Source organism: Lemur catta, chromosome 15, assembly GCF_020740605.2.
Source record: "Lemur catta isolate mLemCat1 chromosome 15, mLemCat1.pri, whole genome shotgun sequence".
Taxonomy (NCBI): Eukaryota; Metazoa; Chordata; class Mammalia; order Primates; family Lemuridae; genus Lemur; species Lemur catta.
This window is the reverse complement of record NC_059142.1, coordinates 7,833,087-7,856,165: the sequence shown is the minus strand read 5'-3', so window position 1 is coordinate 7,856,165 and position 23,079 is coordinate 7,833,087. Positions and strand designations below refer to the sequence as shown.

The following is a 23,079-nucleotide window of genomic DNA, read 5'->3' as shown; positions in this document are numbered from 1 at the left end:
TGGACCTCAGTGGATGCTAAAGCAATTGGGAAATTCTCTTGTCCTGTACAAGCCAAGCTAACCGAAATTTCTATGGGCACCGATGCTCCAACATTAACTGCGTCTTCAAGTCTGTTCAACACTCTCCCTCAAGGGCCCCTTTACAGAATTTTACACAAAAGCACAGATGCCTCCAATCCGAAAGTGCATGATAAATTCTTGCTGAGCGTGAGGTTTCTGGGCTTCGGTGTTTCGGGAAAGAACGCTGAGTCAGAAGGAACAGCAGAAAGGGTCCCAGGCGCTTGCCGTAGTCTTCATCCAAAGGTAGCAGAATAACCTGTAAACACTAATTAAACTTGCTCTCCCACTCGCAAGCAAGGCGATCGCTCTGTGTATTTGATAAATGGGAGGACTGAGGATGAGGGAGAGAACCGGCCTTCACCAGTCACATAAAATAAGGTGGTCAAGGCAGCGAGAGGCTGCAGGGCAGAGCTGGGCTGGGCTGGGCTGCGAGCCCCACACAAACCGCAAACCGGCAGTGCTTGATCTGTTTGGCCGGCATCCTGGGGGCTGAAGCTGCTGCTGCCAGGATGGCATTGATATTCTGCACATAGAAAAGAAGTTTCAGTTTCAAACTAATTGCTGTGAGCTCAAATGCATTCAGTCATTAGCACTTCACTTCGGGAAGGGAGCTGAATCCTAATTGTAGAACTGCCATGCGTCCTGGCAAACTGAATGCACTGGAGACAGCTGTGCCCAGCGGTGGATGGTTCAGCTGCTCCTTCCCCCACTGTAACCACGTCCCTCACGCACAACCTTGCAGCCCCACCTCCGCAGAGCTAGGCTACCCTTGGCTGTGCTAGCACCCTGGCTTAGCGCACATGCTGGCTCATTCAAAACCTTGCACTGGCCCCAGCTTTCGGGTCTTGCTTCCGAGGACCCTGAGAGGCTGGAAATTCCCAGAGACATTCAGGGGCCCGGCTGAACAAGGCTGCGGGCTGGCCTGCAAGTGTTCTTGTTGCTGATCATTTTGGCACATGTGTTCTCAAAGCACCAAGTATGAAAATAAATAGTTGAATTTCATTTTTGCCTCTCCTCCCACCACTATAGAGTGATCTAGAATATAGATCTGACTTGTCTAGATCTCATGTAAGAAAAAGCCTAATCTCTTTAGAAAGATGCTAACATCCCCTCGGGGGTCTGGCCCCAGCCTACTTTTGATCCATCCCTAAAGGGGTCATCTATTCTAGAGGTGTCGTCTGGGGTGTGGCTATGAAGAGTTGAACCAAGACAGGGACAACGATTGTGATGATGATAGTCATATTAGTGATTTCCACGTTAGCTGCTATTTTTAAGTGTTTTCTGTACTCTAAGCCTGCGGTCCCCAACCCCTGGGCCAAGGCCTGGTACCTGCCCATGGCCTGTTAGGACCTGGGCCAGGCATCACCACCTGAGCTCCCACTCCCCACCCCAGATTTTCTTCCATGAAACTTAGGAACCGGGCTGCACGGCAGGAGGTGACCAGCAGGCCAGCAAGGAAAGCTTCATCTGTCATCACTCGCATCACCGCCTGAGCTCTGCCTCCTCCCTCCCCCCCACCCCCATTCCATGGAAAAATTGCCTTCCATGAAACCTGTCCCTGGTGCCAAAAAGGTTGGGGACCACCGCTCTAAGCTCTTTCCAGACTTTATTTCATTTAATCCTTAGAACAAGCCCAGGAGGTAGGTACTGCCAACCTCGCCAACATGCAGTGGCTAAGGGCACAGGCTCCAGTATCCATCTGCCTGGATTCAAATGCAGACGCCCCAATTCGTAGCAGTGTGGCTTCGGGCAACCTGTTCTACCTCCTCCATGCTTCCCTTCTGTCATAGAGAGATGGGGATGATAAGAGTAAAGTGCCCCCGGGTGTGGTGGCTCACACCTGTAATCCTAGCGCTCTGGGAGGCTGAGGTGGGAGGTTGCTTGAGCTCAGGAGTTCGAGACCAGCCTGAGCAAGACTGAGACCCCATCTCTACTAAAAATAGAAAAAATTAGCTGGGCATGGTGGCGCATGCCTGTAGTCCCAGCTGCTTGGGAGGCTGAGGCAAAAGGATTGTTTGAGCCCAGGAGTTTGAGGTTGCTGTGAGCTAGGCTGATGCCACGGCACTTTAGCCCAGGCAACAGAGTGAGACTCTGTCTCCAAAAAAATTAAAAAAATGAAAAAAATAAAATAAAAAGAGTAAAGTGTCCCCCTCAAAGGATCGTGGTGAGGCTCACGTGAGTTAGTACAGAAAGTGCTCTGCCCGGCACACGGTCAGTGCTAGTACACTTCAGCTACTGCGGCAGAGAGAACCGATGTTCAGAGGAAGTTAAATACCTGTTTGCTCTTAGCGGGAGTGTTATAAATATGGACATGGACAGCTAGATGTCTTTTTGACATGCACCCAGAGCCCCTCAGTGAATGGTCCAGGGTGTGGTCATCGTTCCTGTCCTTCAGTGAAAGGGGCCACAGATCAGTGGTTTGTGTCGTGTGTGATGGTGGGTCCCCAGCTTTAGTTATGACCTCACCACTGGAATGCAATGGAGGATTTTCCACTGATTGGTTCACCAGGTAAAAAGCATTCAGGATGCAATTAGAGATAAGAAGCAGCGCTTCAACTTCCTTGGGGAGGAGATTAGCCTGAATCCTTCTGTGGGCATCTTCATCACCATGAACCCGGGCTACGCTGGCCGCACAGAGCTGCCGGAGAACCTCAAAGCTCTCTTCAGGTGAGCGTCCGCTCTGCCCCACACAGGAGCCCCCAAAGAAATAAAGTTTCGTTCATTTTTCCACTGAATATGTATGACATATATCTTAGAGAAAATTTGGAACATTTGAAAAAGTAGATTTTTAAAAACCACCTTTAATGCCTTTAATGCAGAAAAAATTATTTTTTGCTTGTGTTCTGTTCTTTATAGGCATATTTTAAATTCATACATTTGTGGCCTACATATTGTTTTGTTTTTCATTTCACAGTCATCACAATCATATCATAAGTATTTTCTTCCATTAGATATTCTTAATAAATCTCATTTCATGCTACATATTTTTCTATCAAGTGCATGGTCCACAATGTAATTAACTAGTCCCCCATGGTTAAATATTAAGACTTTCTAACATTTAAAATAAATTTATGCATAATGCTGTAATGTACATCTTTGTATATAAATCTTTTTTTTCTGTATGCATGATTATTTTCGTTGGCTAGCTTCCCAGAAGTGGAATTACTGTGTAAATGGGTAGAAACATTTTTAAGGCTTTTGATACACATTGCCAAATTGCCTTCTAAAAAGAGTAGTACCCAATTACACTCCCAGGAGTGACGCATGAGAGCACCTCTTTTATTTCACCCCTGCTACTTGGGATATTGCTATGTTTTTAAATCTTCTTTATTTTGATAAGAAAACACAAATACATTACCTAGCAGTAGCTAGAGGCTGCATTCCTTTTTCAGAAAAGAGAAGTTGGCCCAACAAAGAAAAACTGAAAAATGGTTCATGACTTCTGATTTTCTGCTTACTGAACTTTTACCTAAGAGAGAAAGGCCCTAGGGAATTATGACAAAGCATGTTGTCTCATTTTTGGACTGAAAAACCCAGTGCTCTCTGTCTGGGGAGGTTGTCAACACCTTCATGGATTTTCAGAGGCCTGGGAGGTAACTGGGCAGCTCCCTGAGAACTTTAGTCTCTCACTGTTAAATTCTTGTGGCAAATTCCTGTGTCAGAGGAGTGGTGTGGGTCTCTCCTCCTTCTGACAGGTCCCCATTTTAACCAAGAGCTGCTGGAATGTCAACAAGCTGTCTAAACTGACGCCACCTAATACTGCATTCTCTGCTATTTTTTTATACAATGTATTCATTAAATAAGCTTTATGTTGAAAATGACAATGAAGGTAGGTCATATCTCAGATAGGAATTATTTCCTTACTTTTTTATTCTGAATTTAATAAGAACTGTCTTTGCCCGTTCAGGCTGCTATAACAAAAACACCACAGACCGGTGGCCTAAACAACAGACATTTATTTCTCCTAGTTCTGGAGGCCGGAAGTTCAAGGTTAGGAAGCCAGCATGGTTGGACTCTGGTGAGGCCCCTTTCCCAGGCTGCAGACAGCCAACTTTCGCTGTGTCCTCTCATGGCGGAAAGAGCGCCTGCTAACTCTCTGGCCGGTTCTTATAAGGACACTGTTCCCAGGTATGAGGGCTCCACCCTCATGACCTAATCACCTCCCAAAGGCTCCACCTCCTACTACCATCACCTTAGGGGTGAGGATTTCAATGTATGCATTTTGGGGTCACACGAACTTTCACTCCATAACATATATCCAGGGAAGAAAATCTGGAAAAAAACAGAAAAATATTTTTTAAAACAATAAATATAAACATCTACTTTTACATTTAATTCTCATAAAGCCCTTGTGGGGTGGATGCTGGTAATTTCCCCATTGTACAGTGAGAACACAGATGGATTCAGCAAATTGCTCGGTGTACTAACCCTAGTTACCAGGGTTACCAAGTAACCCAGCTAGTAAATGGCAGAGCTGGAGTTTGAGCCCAGAGCCCCTCCAGTCCTGTCCTCCAGAGACAATCAGTGTAACCACTGGGCATTTTTTTTCCTTCCAATACTGTGTCAGCAGAGCATTTCTTTTTTAAAAATTAGAATCAGACTCTATGTAGTTTAATATCCTGCTTTCACCAATTATGTTTTCCATGTCGTTAAATAGTTTTCTTTCTACAGCATTATACTTTTATGGCTGCATTGCATTCTGTTGTATGAATGTATATTTAACTTTATGTTCAGAGTACAAAATAATTTTGAGGATTTAAGTATTTGATTGCTTCTTTGAATGTGAGTACAATGTAAAATATTTCGAGAAAAAAATGTGTGCTCAAATGAAATGTTTTTGACAATTTTATACCAGTATAGGAAAAATGTGGTTACAGAAATGTAACCTTGGACTCCTATTACATACCTAATAAATTAATAAAAAATAAGTAATTTTAAAATTAAATGTTTCCAGTGCCAAAGGAAAAAAAATCATAACAAATCCTTCTATAAATCACCTTCTGTATTCTCATATTTGCCATCTTGTGTCAAGGTGGGGTTAATAGGTACCTGCCTTAGATCTCAGCATTAAAAATTTATATTTGTATGCAAATAAACACAGAACAAGCTCTGGGTATCTAGGCTTGGAGGAGACACACATTTTGAGGTTGAGGAATAGGTAAACTCTCAGTTTCTTGTAGATACTTGGAAAAACTCGAGTCCTCAATCTTAGCAACTAATCTATTCTAGACAACTTGTTTTACTAATCCATGCCTGTGTAAGACACACTGAACTCAAGTTGCAGGATTTGAGTGGCAGCACCAACTCTGCCCTACCTGCTAACATTATCCATCACCTTAGGCAATAGACTTCACTTCCTTTATCCTTAGTTAACTTGTCTCTAAAGTGAAAGTCTTAGATGAAATAATTCCTAAGGCCCTTCCAGGAGTTTTTGCACTCACAGATGCCTCCAGGTGTGATCTCAGCCAGTGTCTCTTTCCTTACAATCTCTCCTTTGACTCTATGCTTGGGAAACTGATTCTGTCTCCGTGTACACAGGCCTTGTGCAATGGTTGTTCCTGACTTTGAGTTGATCTGTGAAATCATGCTGGTGGCAGAAGGATTCATTGAAGCCCGGTTATTAGCCAGAAAGTTCATCACTCTTTACCAGTTGTGCAAAGAGCTTCTCTCCAAACAGGTACGATCTCAAGGGAAGTTGGATGCCCAGGTACCATGCAGCAGCCCCAGTAGAGCTCTCTCATAGAGTCACTGTGCCCATGCACGTATTAAAAGCTCTGAGCATTTCTGCAGTGAAGATTCATGTTCATTTTATACCTTAGGATTTTTTTTAAGTATTTAACCACAGAACTCCATTTTTTTAATAGACCATTCAGCAATACCTCGCAGAATCCCATGTCCCATGAGAAACATTACAGTGGCCAAGAAGGACCCCTGGAGGGAATGATCTCTACCTGAAGGGCTGAGACAGGAGGCGTTGGTGAGAGGGTTAGGTATTAACTACCCCACGCTTCTCGCTGTTGCTCGGCCTTAGGTGTAGCTTCTGCCCAAGGCAGGCCCTTCGCAGGATATAGCGCCTTAGCAAAACATGACCGAGCACCTGCAATGTCTATGCCGTGGATGGAGAACTTCTTGGGGCCAAGGATAGCTGACCAAGCTTCCCTGGGCTGCTCCCAATGAGTTGTGCCTTCCCTTTGGGGTGACCTGGTTTTGATTGCCTTTGCTGCTGCGACAGGGCCCCTCAGCCCTGTGGAGTGTGTCCAAGATGGAGAAAATCCTGTTTTCTTCATACTTCCTTTCTCATTGTATCCTCTGTAGGGTCTTTTCCACCACTGACTTCCAGGCCACTTGGAGGCTCTATCCCAAACCTCTTCTCTGAGCTCTAAACCTGGACATTCAGTGGTCTAGACCACAGCTCCCCTGAGTGTTTAAAAAGCGCCTCCAGCTCAGCACATCTGAAGGGATTTCTGCCAGCCCTCGCCCAGGCCTGCCTCTCCCGCCCTCCCTGTCTCAGCACGTGGATGCACCATTCACTCATTTGCTAATTCTAGAACCCTGGGAGTTTTCCTTGACACCTTCCTCTTCCTCAGCCCTACATCTAAAAACTGTTGATTCTACCCTCTGGATATTTTGTCAATAAGCCCCATTTTGTTTCCCTCGTCATTGCCACCACTTTAGTTCCAAACAGCCATGCCTCTACTTTTGTAAACTATGACAACTGACTCTCTAGTTTTCCCACCTCTACTCTAGATCCTTGAGTCCATTCTTTATCCACCAGCTAGAGTTATTATTTAAAAATGCTCCTCACTAGTCTTAGGATAAAGATCAGTGTCCTGATTATTCTCTGCTAAAGACTGTAGGCTGTTCTGTCTGCTGCCTGCCTGGACATCTTCAGCTCAGGGCTCTTTCCTTGTTGCACGGTGCTCTGTCTGCATTGGTCTTCCCTGAGTTCCTTGAAACTGCTTGTCTTCTCACCCAAGCCCTGTTCCCTCTGGCTTTGACTGCACTCTTTTCCCATCTGTGCCTGGTTGAATTACAACCCCTTGGGTCTTCTTTAATGCCTTTTCTTCAGGGAAGTCAGTCCACAACCTGGGTACGGCCACTGTGTTGGCTGCATTGCACATTGGATTTTTTCCTTTGTAGCATTTGTCACAACTCCAACTAAATAACCACCTGCAACAAAGGCAGTGGAAGAGCTGGGACTTGAACCGAGGTCTGTCAAAGTCCAGTCTCCATGGTCCGGTCCGCATACTCCACCTCCTCCCCACACTGTGCTGCTCTGGGGCCTGGTGTCAGCAGAATGGTCCACTCTCCCACGGACTCCACTAGCAGTGCTTGTGACCAGAAACCCACTCTAAAGAGCTATTCTTTTAAACCCCTTTCCTCACAGAGTTTGAAAGCCTGAAAGGGGCCCATGTAAGCTCAGCCTGTACCGTCTCTAAAAGCTAACATGGCTCCCTCCTTGACAAGCCTTCCACCTGCGAAATGCACAAGCAGTAGCTGGATAGATTTGCCAGTGGTTCTGTTTAATCTCCCTGACCCCAAGCCCCTTGTATGTTCTGTGTCTGCTTTGTTGTCATCACAGCTGGAAAAATAGCTAATGCCAAGCCATGAACTAGAATTCTGCAATCATGATGTTCTAAGTCACGAATCCTTTCCCCTGTCTCTGTCTGGGCTTCAGCAGTGACCTACTACTGATCTGGTATCTATAATTTTGCAGACACTAGCCCCAGCACATGGGGCTCTGCACCCCAGTCGCTTTGGTCTAACCCGAGTTGCCTGCCCACAGGATCACTACGACTGGGGCCTGAGAGCCATCAAGTCCGTGCTCGTGGTGGCAGGATCCCTGAAGCGAGGGGACCCTGGCCGGCCTGAAGACCAAGTCCTGATGCGCTCCTTGAGAGACTTCAACATCCCCAAGATCGTGACGGATGACATGCCCGTGTTCATGGGCCTGATTGGGGACCTCTTTCCTTCCCTGGATGTCCCCCGGAGGAGAGACCTCAATTTCGAAGCTTTGGTGAGGAAGGCGGTGGTGGATCTGAAGCTCCAGCCCGAGGAGAACTTTGTGCTCAAGGTACACGAAGTTTCCCCTCGCAAGATTTCTTGTCTCTTAATGCTTTTCGTGGACAATGGGTTGTCCTTCATCCTTAATCCAAAGGGGGTTACTTTAGATGTTGAAGTACGTATTTAGTTAGCAATAACTCAATTCATTTCAACAGCTCTTTACTGGGGACCCACAATGTGGAATGTATGGTAGGAAATACGAGAGAGACGGAGGAGCCCCATCAGGGAGCTGGTGAATCAAACGAGAAAAGTGAGACAAACACAGTCTGCTCTGCCACAGCACCTGTTCCTCTCACGTGCACTGCTTCCTGCGTGGTTATAGAGGAATGGTAGTGTGTAACGTGCAAGCCATGTTGGCTCATATGCAATTTTTCTGAGCCCATAAAGATTTCAAAGTGGCTGGGTTAAACTTTCCTTCAAATTAAAGAACAAATCTTAGAGTGGTAGGCAAAATAAGGTACTGCTTCCCAAAGATGCCCATGTCCCAATCCCCAGAATCTGTGAATATATTGTGACACATGGCAAGGGGGCATTAAGAAAAGATAACATGGGACCAAGACACAGAGGCCTTGGATGCCAGACTGAGAGCTTTCCCCTTGCAGACTCTAATCCTAAGAGGCGCCCCCACCCCAGAGATGAGTCGAATCCAGTGAGGTCCATAAGATACTGTGCACTGAGGATCGTGTCTTAGAATCAGGACCGTCCACATCTTCCCAGACTCTCTGGGAGTCTGATGAGGCCATTGGACCCTCCAGCCCCAGTTCTGTGTCTCTTTCCTACTCAGAAGCTTCCTCTTTCTTTCCACTTACTCGTCAGTTGGGCCACATTCCATTCCCTTCTTTTCCTTCTATTTCTGTTCATAACTGCTCTCTGCTATTCTAATAAAACAGATGCTCTCTATTAAAAAGCTTATATTTCTACCCAGTTTTCATTTGGACTGTCATTTAAACTTCTGAAAAATAATTCATCAAAAACTGCCTTATGATGCCCTGGTTTGAATTGACATCCTGAGATCCCTTAAAAGTGATGATATAAATTAATTTTTAAAGAAAAAGGAATAAACTCATAGAGGCATGGAAACTTGGAAGAGGATATTACAATAAATTTCTGGAAATATGGAAAGAGAGTGAAAGAGAGTTGACAGATCAGCAGAGTGGGGAGGCTTTGGGGCCAGAGCATGCTCAGAGAAGGGTCAGGGATGGGGGTCCAGGAGGCAGTGTCCTGCCAGGCTGAGCTCTAGAGAAGCTCTGGGCTCAGAATTGGTAGTTAGGAGGGCAGGAATGAGAAGGAGAACTGAAATTAGCCAGAGGGGGCATCATTAAGTCTGTTCGTCCTATAATTTCACAAGGTGGCTCCCCACAGTCTTCTCCCAGTACCTCCTTCCAGTCCCCAAGTCCCAAGTAATGCAGACAGGACTTGAATAGCCAGGCATTCAACCTGAGGCCACAAAGAAAAAAGGAAAGTCTTCAAGAAACTGTATTAAACTCTTTGGGGAAAACTAGGCCTGCTCTTGGGGTGTTGGTACCCCAGTTAACAGCCCTTCCCTTCTGTTTGGGGTCCCTCAGTCTGAAGGCCAGCTACCTGCTCACCCACCCACAAATGAAAGGACAAAGACAGAGGCCAAGATCTGGCCATGTCTGCAGGGCCTCCACTCAGTCCTCCTACCCTGGAAAGAGACCCACAGAGCCAGCAGAGGAGAGCGTCCATCCCAGTCTCCTGGAAAACACGGAGCAGCTCTTTATTTAAACTTGAGGCTTACCAGATACTGGAGAACACTGATAACATGAGAGATAAAGACACGTACACATACACACACCACCACCACAATTGACACCATGAAAATAAGAAAGAGAACATTTTAAAAGTTCTAATTAGTGTCCTTGAAGAAAATAAAATATCCATAAAACAAGAATTAGATGCCATTGCGAAGAAAGAATTATTGGAGAATTATAAAAAACTCTTCAAAAAGTGAAATTGTATCATTGATGACACTCAAATTCAGAGAAAGGATTAGAAGATTAAGTCAAGACAATCTCCCAGGATGAAACTATATACAGTATACATGTATTACATATGTGTAGAATAAAATATGTGCACATGCACACACACAGAAAGTGTGAGAGGCAAGATGACATACAGAGGATCAATCTAGGTTATCCAAAATGTTACCAATAAGAATTCTAGAAAACCAACAGGGAAAATTCACTAGAGCTGGATAGACACGTGTGCACATTGGGAAGACAGTACATAACAGAGTGATTTTAAATGGGCTTATACAATGACACATCAAAGTGGAATTTCAGAAGTCAAGAGAAAATAATGAAAGTTTCCTAGCTAAACAATGGAGGGAGGAGGTAGCACAAGTGATCCGGGAAAGGAATAAGATTTGGGATGACCTCAGAATCTCTCCTTAGCAACACTGGGTGCTAGAGGACAAGCAAGCCATTCCTTCAACATTCTGAAGGAAAATGCTTTCAAGATCAGAATTCTGTACAATGAAATTACCATTCAAGGTACCTTCAGAGATTCATAAATTCTACTTCTGATGCACCATTTTTGAGTATGTTATTTGAGGACATACTAGAGCAAAACTAGAATGAAAAACAAAAAAAAATGTCATGATGGTCAAAGAAATCAAGAATCAAAAAGGAAATTATGAAAGACAGCTATTAGCAGGCCTAGACAGCAATCAATTCAAATTAGAGCAGGAAATCTTTGGTCTCAAAGAAAAGAGGTTCTCAGGAATAATGAACATATTCAAAGCAAGGCTAGACTAATAAGCTGAGAGTCCTTGTGTGTTTTATTTTGTGATAGCAATTTTTTGTGTCAATTTTACAGAATCATGGGGTGCCCAGATATTTGGTCAAACATCATTGTGGGTGTGATCATGAGGGTGGTACAAAGTTTCAGTTAGACAAGATGAATAAGTTCTGAAGATCCATTGTACAGCATGGTGACTATAATTAATAGTAATGTATTACATACTTGAAAATTGCTAAGAGAATAGCTCTTAAGTGTTCTCACCACAAAAAAGTGATAAGTATGTGAAGTGATGATGTTAATTACTTTGATTTAATCATTTCAACAATGTATACATATATCCAAACATCACATTGTACACTGTAAATATACACAATTTGTCTTTGTCGATTATACCTTAATAAAGCTGGAGGGAGAAAGGCAAGTGCTGATACATGCTACAGCATAGCTGAGCCTTGAAAACATCACACTGAGTCAAAGAAACCATCACAAAAGACCACATGCAGTATGATTCTATTTCTATGACATGTACAGAATACACAAATCTATAGAGGCAGGAAGTAGACCACGGGTTGCATAGGCTGGGATAGGAATGGGGGTGGGGAATGACTACTAACGGGTCTGGGATTTCCTTTTGGGATGATGAAATGTTCTAAAATTGGATAGTAAGGATGGTTGTACAATTCTGCAAATATGCTAAAAATCTTTGCATTGTATACTTCAAAAGGGTAAATTTTATGGCACATGAATTTCATCTCAATAAAGCTGCTGAAAGAAATAACAAAAAAGTTGATGGATTTAGAAAGGGATATCAGGGTATGGTGCCTGTCTTCAGTCAGTTGTTCATGCAAACAAGCAAAAATCTAGGAATATAATCCAGTCTCCATTCAGAAGCCAAAGCACCACCACCTTCTCCTCCTCCTCCCTCCTTCCTTCCTTCCTTCCCTTTCCTCATCCTCCTTCTCCATCTCTCTCTCTCTTTCTTTTTAATGCAATGACATCAGGTCAATTTTATGCTTAAAATCTTCCAAATGGTTTCCTATTATAACAGGATGAAATTCCAGCTCCCAGTTCCTGCGTCTTTGGCCCCTGCTTGCACCTGTATTTCATCTTGTGCTGCACTCCCATCTTTTTTCCTATTCGTTCAGCCCTCCAAGCTGGATGCTGACCTTTAGGCTTTTGCACCCACTGTTGCTCTACCAGGGCTGCCTTCCCCAAAGCCCGTCGCAGGGCTGACTTTTTTCCATTTGCATCTGGGTTTAAACATCACCTCCTTGGAAGCCCTTTCCAACCCTCTCCTCCTTCCTCCTTCCTGGGAAGATCCTGCACCAAGTCATTGAAGAAAGAAACCAAGAGTCGGATTGAGAATCCCTCTAGGTGTTTTGGGGCCCTGAATCATAGGAATAACAATGCCTTGGGATAGAGAGGAAAAAAATATTGATGCTATGGATGACAAAACATAAATTAGTATCTCAGTAAATGATCGTGTCACAACCGAAACTGATCATCTTGCCCCAAAACAACCATTTATCTGTTACCTTCACATTGACCTTGGCACTACTGCTCTCCTTCCAATTCCCTGGTTGTACAATTCTAGAATTCTTTTTAACACCTGCATCACTTAAATTTTAAAAACATAGGAGTTGTTATTTATCATTTTTAGGTGTAGAATAAATAAAATGTATGGGCAAAAAATTTCCATTCTCCCACAGCCCTGTCAACATTCTGGTGCATTGTCTTTTTGGTTTACTTTTCCTCTGCTAAGGATCTTACAGCGCAAAATACAAAGAAAGCTGATTTGCAATTAAGTTCAAATGTATTTGCTCCTGGTACACGAGACCTTTCATGATTGGGCCCACCCAGCGCCTCTAGCCGTCCTTCACATTTTCAACAAATACCTGTCCAGCACTCGGTACATGCCAGATTCTCTGCTAGATGCTGGAAAAAGATAGGGGAGAAGCCCAGCCCTGCCTGCCTTCAAGGAGCTGATAATCAAATAGGGGGACAGAAGAGTAACTGCTGCAGTGCTGTGAGGTGCTGGGATGTAGGCTGCAGGTATGGAACACCTACCGCGGGATGAAGGCTTTCTGCAGAGTGTGCAGGGGCTGACCAGAGCAAAGCAGGAGAAAGGGTAATTTCTGAACAGAACACACAGCATGTTCAAGGCACAGACACAGGAAAGAACACCACTGAACAGTAGTCGCCTGGCTGGATTGCATGTGTTGGGGAATGGCGGATAAGATTGGAGGCTGGTTAGGACCAGGCAGCAAAAGGGCCAGTCTAAGGATTTGGGACTTCCTGGCCAAAGCGATGGAAAACCACGGAAAGGACAGAGTGGTAGATGGCAGTGATCATATTTCCGTTCCAGCAGGCACACTCCCACAACAGCGTGGACAGCTGAGCCTGGAGGCAAGCCACACCAAGAGTGATGAGACCTTCAATGCTACCCTTGTCCCCACAGGACTTCTTGACTCGCCAAACCATCTGGCCAACCACATCGTGCTCTGTCACCCCGCAAGCCTTTGTCTGTGCTGTTACCTCTGCCTGGGGTGTCTTCCTGGACATCTTCTGGGCAAACTCCTACTCACCCCTGGAGCCCCTGTTCAAATGCTCCCTCCTCTGTGAAGCCTTTCCCCCTTTATCTGCATGAAATCAGTTGTTCCCTCCTCTCTGCCTGCGCAGCACTTCACAAATATCTCTATTTTAGCACTTATCATCCTACATTACAGTGATTTGTCAATATGACTTTCTTTTCCATCAGACTATAAGGTCACACAGGGCAGGAGAGTCACCTCTGTATCTCCCTCACCTGGTGCACTCTCTAGCATTTACTTGATGACTGATAATTATACAACCAAATGATGAATAAGTGAATAAATGGATTCTATTACCCCTACATTTCAGACCCCATCGCATCTCGGGGTGAATAACCCTTCCTCTGTTGACTTCAGGTCTCACTTCGGACACCAGCCTGGCTCACAGGAGAGCAGTTGGGATGCGGGTGAGTGACGGGCTGGTCCCTCTGGCTGAATTTCCTGTCTCCCCAGGTGGTCCAGCTGGAGGAGCTCCTGGCAGTGCGGCATTCTGTGTTTGTGGTGGGCGGCGCTGGCACCGGCAAGTCACAGGTGCTGAGGTCTTTGCACAAGACCTACCAGATCATGAAACGCCGCCCCGTCTGGACTGACCTCAATCCCAAAGCAGTCACAAATGATGAGCTCTTTGGCATCATTAATCCGGCCACACGAGAATGGAAGGATGGTAAGAGACATGTCCCAGCTGCCTTTTAGAGGAGCATTTAAAGAGGCTAATGCAGGGTGGGCATCCAGTAGGTGACTGATTCTGGAGCATAAGCCGTGGTGTAGAGTTGCTACATTGCCTGGCAGTGGATTTCAGGCACCCTGGGGCAGGGAAGCCCGTGGCTTGTTACCAAAGAAGTGGTGCAGTCTAGCATCCTACAGCGCACCTCTCCCTCCACCAGTGTTGCCCCAGCGGTCACGGGAAAGCTAGGTGCTGCAGAACCCTGTTCCCATGCCAGGCCCCTGGTGACACTAAAGATACACATCTATTCAATCCCTGAAACAATCCTAGAACCATGTCCCTTCTACATTGATTCAGAGGACCCCAAACCCAAGTTCACTTGGTGTGATCTCAGCATCACCTTCAAAGAACTGAGTGTCACTGACAGACAGACGTTGTTAAGGGTCCTCTGTCAGGGGAAAAGCACAGAAAGGAAACAGGGAAAACTCTACGAGCTGATAGAGACCTCTTTCTAAAACCTGTGTGGCTTCTGAAATGAGGCAATCTCAGCTCCCTCCTAAGATTTCAACGTCTGACTACCTCGCGGTCAAACTGTCTGGATTTCTCTAATTTGGGACCTGCGATCAGAGGCCTAGAACCAGGGGATTGAACAAGCAGCATCTCTAATCTGAATTTCCCTATTCATGAGGCTTGACATCTTTCCTTCTTATTGGTCTTAGTATTATGTTCTTCTGTGATTTTATTTCCCCTGGCTGCTTCATCAGTTTGTAAGAGTCCTTCATATATCAAAGATATTAACTCTTTATCCGTTGTATCAGTTGCTAATGTCTCCCCCACCTATCCTTTGCCTACAGGCATTTCATGGCATATTCTGTCGTGCACTTTTTAAAAATGGAAATTATGTCTGTCTAGCATCTGGGATTCCTATTTAGTTTATAACTCTTTCTAACTTTCAGCTGCAGATTTAGTATCATAAATTTGGTCAATAAGGATTATTTTTACATTAACATTTTTTTGTCCATCTGGAATTTATGTTGAGGCTTAGTATGAGGTAGGGTACAAAATCAACTTTATTCCCTTCCAGATGGATAATTGATTGTAACAGCACGATTTATTAAGTAAACCATCCTTTCCCTCTGAATGTAAACACCAGCTTGTCATTTATTAAATTCCATATGTGCATTGAGATCCGATTCTGAGCTTTCTGTGCTGTTCCCCTCACTTATTTATTTAATCCTGTGCTAATATCATTTTACTTCAATTACAATCATTTTATAACATATTTTAATATCTGATAAGGTAGGTCCCTCTCCAGTAATCTTTTACAATTTTCTTTAGTTGTCTCAAGCACTTCTTTTTTCATATTAAACCTAAGCTCAATAATATAATTTTAACTCTGTTGGAATTCTAATTAAAATTTTATTAAATTTATACATTACATTGGGGGAATTTGATAAAGAAGATATAATAATCATAAATCTGTTTTCACTGAATAAGATAAGTCCAAAGTAAATGGAGTGTAGCCTTTTAAAACTTTTTAGGAGAACTTGAAAACATGCCAATATAGTGGGTTATTTTAATTGTCTTTTTTCAAAATTGGATAGTTCCAGTACACAGGAAAAAAAGTACATGTAGATATAGAGGAATTGCCAAACATATTAACATCATCATACTCAATATAACACAAAGTTATAGAACTGTGAATTCTATAAAAAGAAAATATTCCTTCCTTGTTTGGTTTATGGAACATTTCTAAAAAATTTAATTGGCTACAGAGGAAGCTATAATGAATTCAAAAGTATCAATTTAAAGGTCATATTCTTTGATAATAAATGCAATAGAATTAGAAACAAGTAACAAGAAAATAACCAAAAATAATTTTACTACTTGCAAATCAAGAAATGGCCTCTTAACCCTTGTATCAAAAAGAAATTAAATTGCAACCCCTCTGGGGAGCAATAAAAAGAATAATTCATACAAAAAGGATAGGATCCATCTAAAACTTACAAGGAAAAACTTTAAACTTCCTTTATTTTAAAGATAGGCTGGAAATAAAGGAAGTTACTAAACCTGAAGAAAATGAGGAAAAAGAAAATAATAAAGCTAAAATTAGAAGAAACATTAAAAAATTACAGAAAAGATAAATAAATCTAAATACTGGTTCTTTGTAAAGACCAATAAAATAAGTCCCTTGTGAGCATGATTAATGGGGAAAATAGAGTAAAATTGTATATGATTAAGAATTAGAAAGGAAATATAACAGTGGATATAGATAAGATTAAATTAGAAGAGAATGTTTAATTATATGACACATATTTGAAAAACTACAAGAAACAGATGACTCCCTAGCACAATATAAATTAACAAAATTTACTCAGTAAGAAATAGAAAACTTGAACAAACTAATGAAAAGGAAAATTTAAAGATAGTAGCAGAACAAAAAACTGATAATTCCAAAATTATAAAAAAGATAGCTCTCAAATCATTTTATGAATCTGGAATAATCTTTTTTTTTTATTTCAGCTTATTATGGGGGTACAAAAGCTCAGGTTATATATACTGCCCATGTCCCGCCCATCCCCCTGAGTCAGAGCCTCAAGCGTGTCCATTCCCCAGACAGTGCGCCTGGCACTCACCATGTAGTCGTACCTCCATCCCCTCCCCCCACCCCCCACCTCCCTGAGTCAGCACCTTCAAACATGGCCATTCCCCAGACAGTGCACAACGCACTCATCATGTAGGCATACACCCATCCCCTCCCCCCACCCCCGCCTCAGTCTGATATCCAGTTGGTATCATTCCCCAATGTGCATTTAGGTGATGATCAGGGAAACCAATTTTCTGGTGAGTACATGTGATGCTTATTTTTCCATTTACATTAGAACCAAAAAAAGCCCAATTTTATAAATAATAATTATAAAATTATCTTATTAATATAGATGCAGAAATTCTAAATAAAATATTTAGTATCTCAAAAGAATAGTCTACCTTGACCAAGTAAAATCTATTCCAGGAATGTAAGAATAGATCAATTATATTTTTAAAGTATTAACATAAAGCACTGACAAATTAAAGGGCAAAATCACTTGGTCAATAAATAGATACTTAAAACTCAATAGCCATTCTTAATAGAAAATTCTAAATAAAATAGGAATAGAAGGAAATTCCTAACATATGATAAATACTCTGTACCTATAGCTGAAATGAAAACAAAATCATTCTGAATAATGATACACTAAAGCTGTTTCCATTAAAATTAGGAACACATCAGGGAGGCCTATTATCAACACTATTATTCTACATTGCTTATTGGGGTTCTAGAAAATGCAGTAAGACAAGAAAATGGAGCACATGGTATAACTTGGAGGAAAGGAAAGAAGTTATTGTTTTGCTGATTATGCAACTTTGTACCTAGAAAACTCATGAGACATTGAAAAATCACTAGCATTAATAAGAAAATTTATTAAAGGTAACTGAACATAAAATAAATACACAAAATTTGATGGCTTTTCTCTAGACTAGCAATAGCCAAATAAATATGGAAATACAGAGGGAGAAAATCTCATTCACAGGAGCAATAAAAACTATGAAATAATTTAGCAATACATTTAGCCAAAGAAATATATATTTAAAATTTATTAGGAACATAAAATAATATCTGAATAAATGATAAGATGTGATGTTGTTCATTGGGAAGCTTTAGGATCATAAAAATCAATTCTGCCCAGATTAATATGTAAATTTCATGTAATGATAATTAGAATCACATTGAACCTTCCCCCAAAGCCTGCATTTGACAAGATTTGCCAGGACTGCAATTACAGAGGATGAAAACTTTACCTAAAAAACTAATTCCATCATATCTTAGTCATTTACTGAAATGATTCACTGGATTCCTTAGCACTTAAAAAGCTAGTACTATGGGGTGCTCCAGAAAGTTTTGCCAGAGCACAGAGAGAATGCACCTTGGGCGCTGTCAAGTTTTTTTTGTAGAGCAAGGTCCGATCTGCCTTTTCTATTCACAGCTTTTTCTGAGTGGTATAGCTGAAGGGGGAAAGATGTTAAGAGAAAGGATTAACGATGAAATGAAAAATAAGGTATCGGTGGTTCTCTGCAGGATTGTTCTCTTCCATCATGCGGGAGCTTGCCAACATCACCCATGACGGGCCCAAGTGGATTCTCCTGGATGGAGACATAGATCCAATGTGGATTGAGTCTCTGAACACCGTCATGGATGATAACAAGGTATCCAAGGTTGGGGAATCCCTACATTGTCCTTCATCGTGGATGGAGCTGGTCCCCCAGGGTGGCGGACACATTGGGAATCCCACACGAGGGCTGGCCCAGTCAGGCACTATCACTGGCGTCTTTACCGGACATCTCAGAACCGATACCTTCCCAAACCCACTTTTGCTTACTTCAACGTCACCGCCGTGGCTCACACCATTTTTGGCATTGTCATTTCCTTCAGAATCTTTTGCACGTAGACTCATTTATTAGAGTTGGAAGGAATCGTAAATCATCTATTCAAATCTTTTTTACTTTTCCTTTTTAACAAGTAAGGAAACTGGGGGTCAGAAATAGGCTGAGCCTATCCAACATCTTCCATGATGGAAAATATTTATCCATTCAGAGTATATTTTGTTTTTTATAAACAGTGAAAACAACTGGATGCCACTAAAGTGGCTGCCCCTAAACTTGCTCAGAAATCACATCCGGATTAGAAGTTTTAAAATGCCTTCAACATGTACAGAATCGTTGTAATAAAACCATTTTCTCCCAGAGGGACCACTTTAAAAGAAACAGTAGTAATATGCAACCGAAGCTCTTTTCTTTTAATCATTTCATTATTCCAATATGGTCTAGTGCATTCAAATCATTGACATCAATTTAAACTGTTTAAATAACTTTTTTCCTGATTCAACACACACGCATACACACACACACACACACACACACACACACACACACAGGTGGGTAGAGGAGGTACCAGAAGAGACAGGGAGGATTATTGTAGAAAATTTAGAAAATACTTATAATCACAAAGAAGAAAATAATCATCCGCAGTCCTGACGGACAATAATCGGCTGAGTCCCACCCCCCCGGGAAGGCACCTGAGTCCTTCCTCACTGGCTGTCCCCCCTGCTGCTTCCAGGTGCTGACCTTGGCGAGCAACGAGAGGATTCCTCTTAACCCCACGATGCGGCTCCTCTTTGAGATCAGCCACCTGCGCACGGCCACTCCAGCAACCGTCTCCAGAGCAGGTACGGCCCGAGAAGGGAGAGCCGCACCAAGCTGTCCAGCTGAGACAGGGGCCTCCAGCCTTACTCGGGGTGTTGCTGGCTCAGAAGGAAGCTCCATCCAAACCGGAGCCAGAAACCTGATGGTCCAAAACCCGGGCCTAGTTCTCAGCCCTGTTCCACACCCACAAGGGCACGCGCCGTAAGGTCAGGGCCACGTGGTTTTGTCAATTCGGAAATGCTGCGGTGATGGGAAGGGAAACAACTCCTGAGCCGGACAACTGTCCTCTGCACAGAAGTGTCTCAAGTTAGGTGACTTTTAGGCCAGTTCAAAGCCACGCCCATGGAGATGACCAAGCATCACCATGTCTTACTAACGCCTGGTGCAAAATAGCAACTTCAGACCGTAACTTTTCTCTGTCTCCACCGACCAAATGTATGTGCAGAGACCAGTGGATAAAAAGAACTTGTGCGGCAAAATAACCAAATTTAAGAAGCAGAGAGTAGAATGGTAGTTACTGGGAACGAGTGTAGGGGGAATGGGCTTCAAGGGGTGCAAAGTTTCAGTTATGCAGGATGAATAAGTTCTAGAGATCTGCTGTACAACATAGTGCCTATAGATAACAATACCCTATTGTGGACTTACAAACATTTGTTAAGAGAATAGATCTCCTGTTAAGTGTCCTTAACACACACACACACACACACACACACACACACACACACACACACACACACACCTTGGAGGTGTTGGATATGTTTATTACCTTGACTGTGGTGATGGTTTCACAGGTGTATGTATAGGCCCAAACTCATCAAATAGTATATACTAAATATGTGCATTTTTCATATATCAATTATACTTCAATAAAGCTGTTACAAATATTTTTTAAAAAATAATCGTAAAATAAAATTAAGTAAATAGTAAAAACAAATAATTTAAGAAGTGAGCTTGCTTGGTCTCTGCCCCAGTGTTGATTCCCTTTCAAGGACCTGTGCTCGTGCCGGTGAGCACAGGCCGGCAGCACTGTGTCTCCCGCTCTGGATTAATTTCCTAGGGCTGTTCTTACAAGGGTAGGAGATTACCATAAACTTGGTGGCTCTTAAAACAGTAGAAATTTAGTCTGCCACATTTCTGGAAGTCAGACACATGAAATCAAGTCCAGCAAGGCTGTGCTCCCTTCCCCAGGCTCTGGGAGGGATCGATCCTTCCTTGCATCTTCCAGCTTAGCCGTTCCTTGGCTTGTGGCCCCAGAACTCTAGTCCCTGCCTTCTTCCCGTGGCCTTCACCTCTGTGTGCGTCTCTCCCCTTCTGTCTCTTAGGAGGACATTTGTAGATGTCCCACCCAGACCATCCAGCATAACCTCATCTCCAGATCCTTAACTACACTGCAAAGGCCCCTTTTCCAAATATGATCCCATCGGCAGGCGCCACACATAGGACGTGGATGTATCTTTTGGAGGGTCCCCACTGCACACTCCCACACTCCCGTGACAAGTGTTGCTGACCAGACACAGCCTGCCTTCCTCCTGAGCTTCCACCTGGCCTTAGGATCCTCCCAACTCTGCTCTCCATCTGCCCACCCTCAGTCGATTGGAACTGGTCCTCAGTAACACACCCATTGGTCTCTCAGACCTGGACCAGACCTCTGTTTCTTTTTAGTCCAATCTTCTGTACATTTTCCAAACAGAGAAAATAAGTCCCTGGGGTGACAAATGTGCTGATATGTATGGAGTACTCACTGAACAGTCTTCTCCGTGCCCACAGGGATCCTATACATCAACCCGGCAGATCTGGGGTGGAACCCTCCGGTGAGCAGCTGGATTGACAAGAGAGAGCTCCAGACGGAGAGAGCCAACCTGACCATTCTGTTTGACAAGTACCTTCCAACCTGCTTAGACACGCTCAGAACCAGGTAGGCCAAGAAACAAGGAAGTCAGCGAGATAAAGCAGCGATGGAGAGCCCATTGGCTCACACCTGGTGTCCTGCTGATGTTCTGTCCTGTCCCTGAAGTCAGACGTTCCCAGAGCACCCCCTCCAGCCACGGCAGATGGCAGAGGGGGACACACATTGGGACGCCCATGGGATGCCTATTGTCAGTTCAGGCAAGAAGTGAGGTGAGCGAAGAGGAGGAAGATTTAAAGTGCCTTTTGTGAGTGCCACGTGGGTGTATCAGAAGGAGGCTGTCGGCTGCAGGATCAGATAACAATCTGGAGACTCGATCCTCCAGTGTGCAGGGCAAGCAGCTGGCCCTCCTGCAAATGATCCCCAGGCCAGATCAACAGACCTGGGGTAAAGATGACACTTGTCGGTGACACGTGGAGCCCACTCCCTGTTCCTGGCTGTGTGTGCTCCTGGCCCAGATAACGTGGGACCGGGTATAATGCACTGTTTGACGAGCCCTGCCATGCTGGCCATTGTGAGTTCACTTTTCCTCTTATGGGTTTGTAAAAGTAAAAGCAACAAGCCTTGACCACCTGTCACTTAAATAAGAGATCAATCACTCTTAACTGAGAAAATACTTATTACATGAGAGTACAGTACATGTTGGTACAGACAGCTTGCCGTGCTTGGATCCTGCTTTTGTTTTACACTCTCTTTTTTGCCATTTGATGCATCATTCCACGAATCCGGCACCCACCCCCATCATGCAGCCACGAATGGGCATCAGAGCTGGTGCTATGAGGGCAACGTGACTCAGAGCTCCATAGTTCTGGAAGATTCCACAGTTAGGGTCAGGATTATGTTTCCCAGAAATTAAAGCCCATCACTCACATTGATCCCCGTCAAGCATGGCATATGGTTGAGCCTCCAGTTGCTGGCAATCCTGGAGGCCGAGGGGAAGGGCCTCGGCTGCTTTATTTTTTTCCTGAGACACTTGTCCCACACACCCTTTGACTAAAAGTCAGGCTGTCTCCTGCTCTGGGCATTTGGAACAAGCGGTGCCGCACTCCGGCGTATCTGTGCGAGTGTGCGGGGCCAGTGTGGGCGGGAGCCTCTGAAACGGGCTCTGAGGATTCTGACCGTACAGAGTCTGGCAGAGACAACGCTCCACCTGTCTCTGAATGCCACGGTTATCAATGGAAAGTAGTGACAGCTGTCGTCTGTGGGTGCCACTCTGAGCACTATTTATTTCATTTCACTCTCGCTGCCCCCCGCGAGGGCTGACCTCCCGCAGGTGAGGGCGTGGAGGTGCAGGTGCCGCCCTGGCCTCACTGCTGGTCAGTAATGGAGGCACTTACCCCCAGGCCTTACTTCTGTTTTATACGGTCACAGTGTCGTAGTGCCGGCTTTGTGTGGCCCTGTTACTATAAGGCCGTGCGGTGTCAGCACGTATTAATGATTTGTTGAACAAGCAGGCCCCATAAGGGGCGATGAGAAAGCAACTTTGTTTCCCCGCTGTTCCTTCAAAGTTGTGTATGTGTCTGAATGAGATCTAGGTCAATGTCCTTGACTTTCTGGTCACTCTTTGGTGATAAAAAGGCATCTGATCACCTCTAGTCACACAGTCATACACACACTCGCATGTGGCAGTCCAGGGAAGATCTAAAGAAGCAAACTCCAGGTGCCCTGGAAGCTTCTGCCCTACCCCGAAGCTCAGGTCCGCAGTGGGGAAGGGGCGCGGCCTACTCCCTGCCTGCGGCTTCTGACCCCTCAGGGCTGCAGGGGCTCAGAGAGAAGAGAGGAAGGGCCGG

At 44.0% G+C, this 23,079-nt stretch overlaps 1 protein-coding gene across 1 annotated transcript in view; it reads left to right on the top strand.

Moving 5' to 3' along the window:
* The window catches only part of DNAH9 (dynein axonemal heavy chain 9), a 313,352-nt gene that overhangs the window by 117,523 nt on the left and 172,750 nt on the right, over positions 1-23,079 (top strand). The window contains exons 29-35 of the mRNA XM_045527160.1: positions 2,570-2,727; positions 5,599-5,737; positions 7,847-8,134; positions 13,932-14,142; positions 18,260-18,387; positions 19,298-19,406; positions 21,151-21,298. Coding sequence (XP_045383116.1) covers positions 2,570-2,727; positions 5,599-5,737; positions 7,847-8,134; positions 13,932-14,142; positions 18,260-18,387; positions 19,298-19,406; positions 21,151-21,298 — 1,181 coding nt within the window. The remainder of the gene's footprint in view (positions 1-2,569; positions 2,728-5,598; positions 5,738-7,846; positions 8,135-13,931; positions 14,143-18,259; positions 18,388-19,297; positions 19,407-21,150; positions 21,299-23,079) is intronic.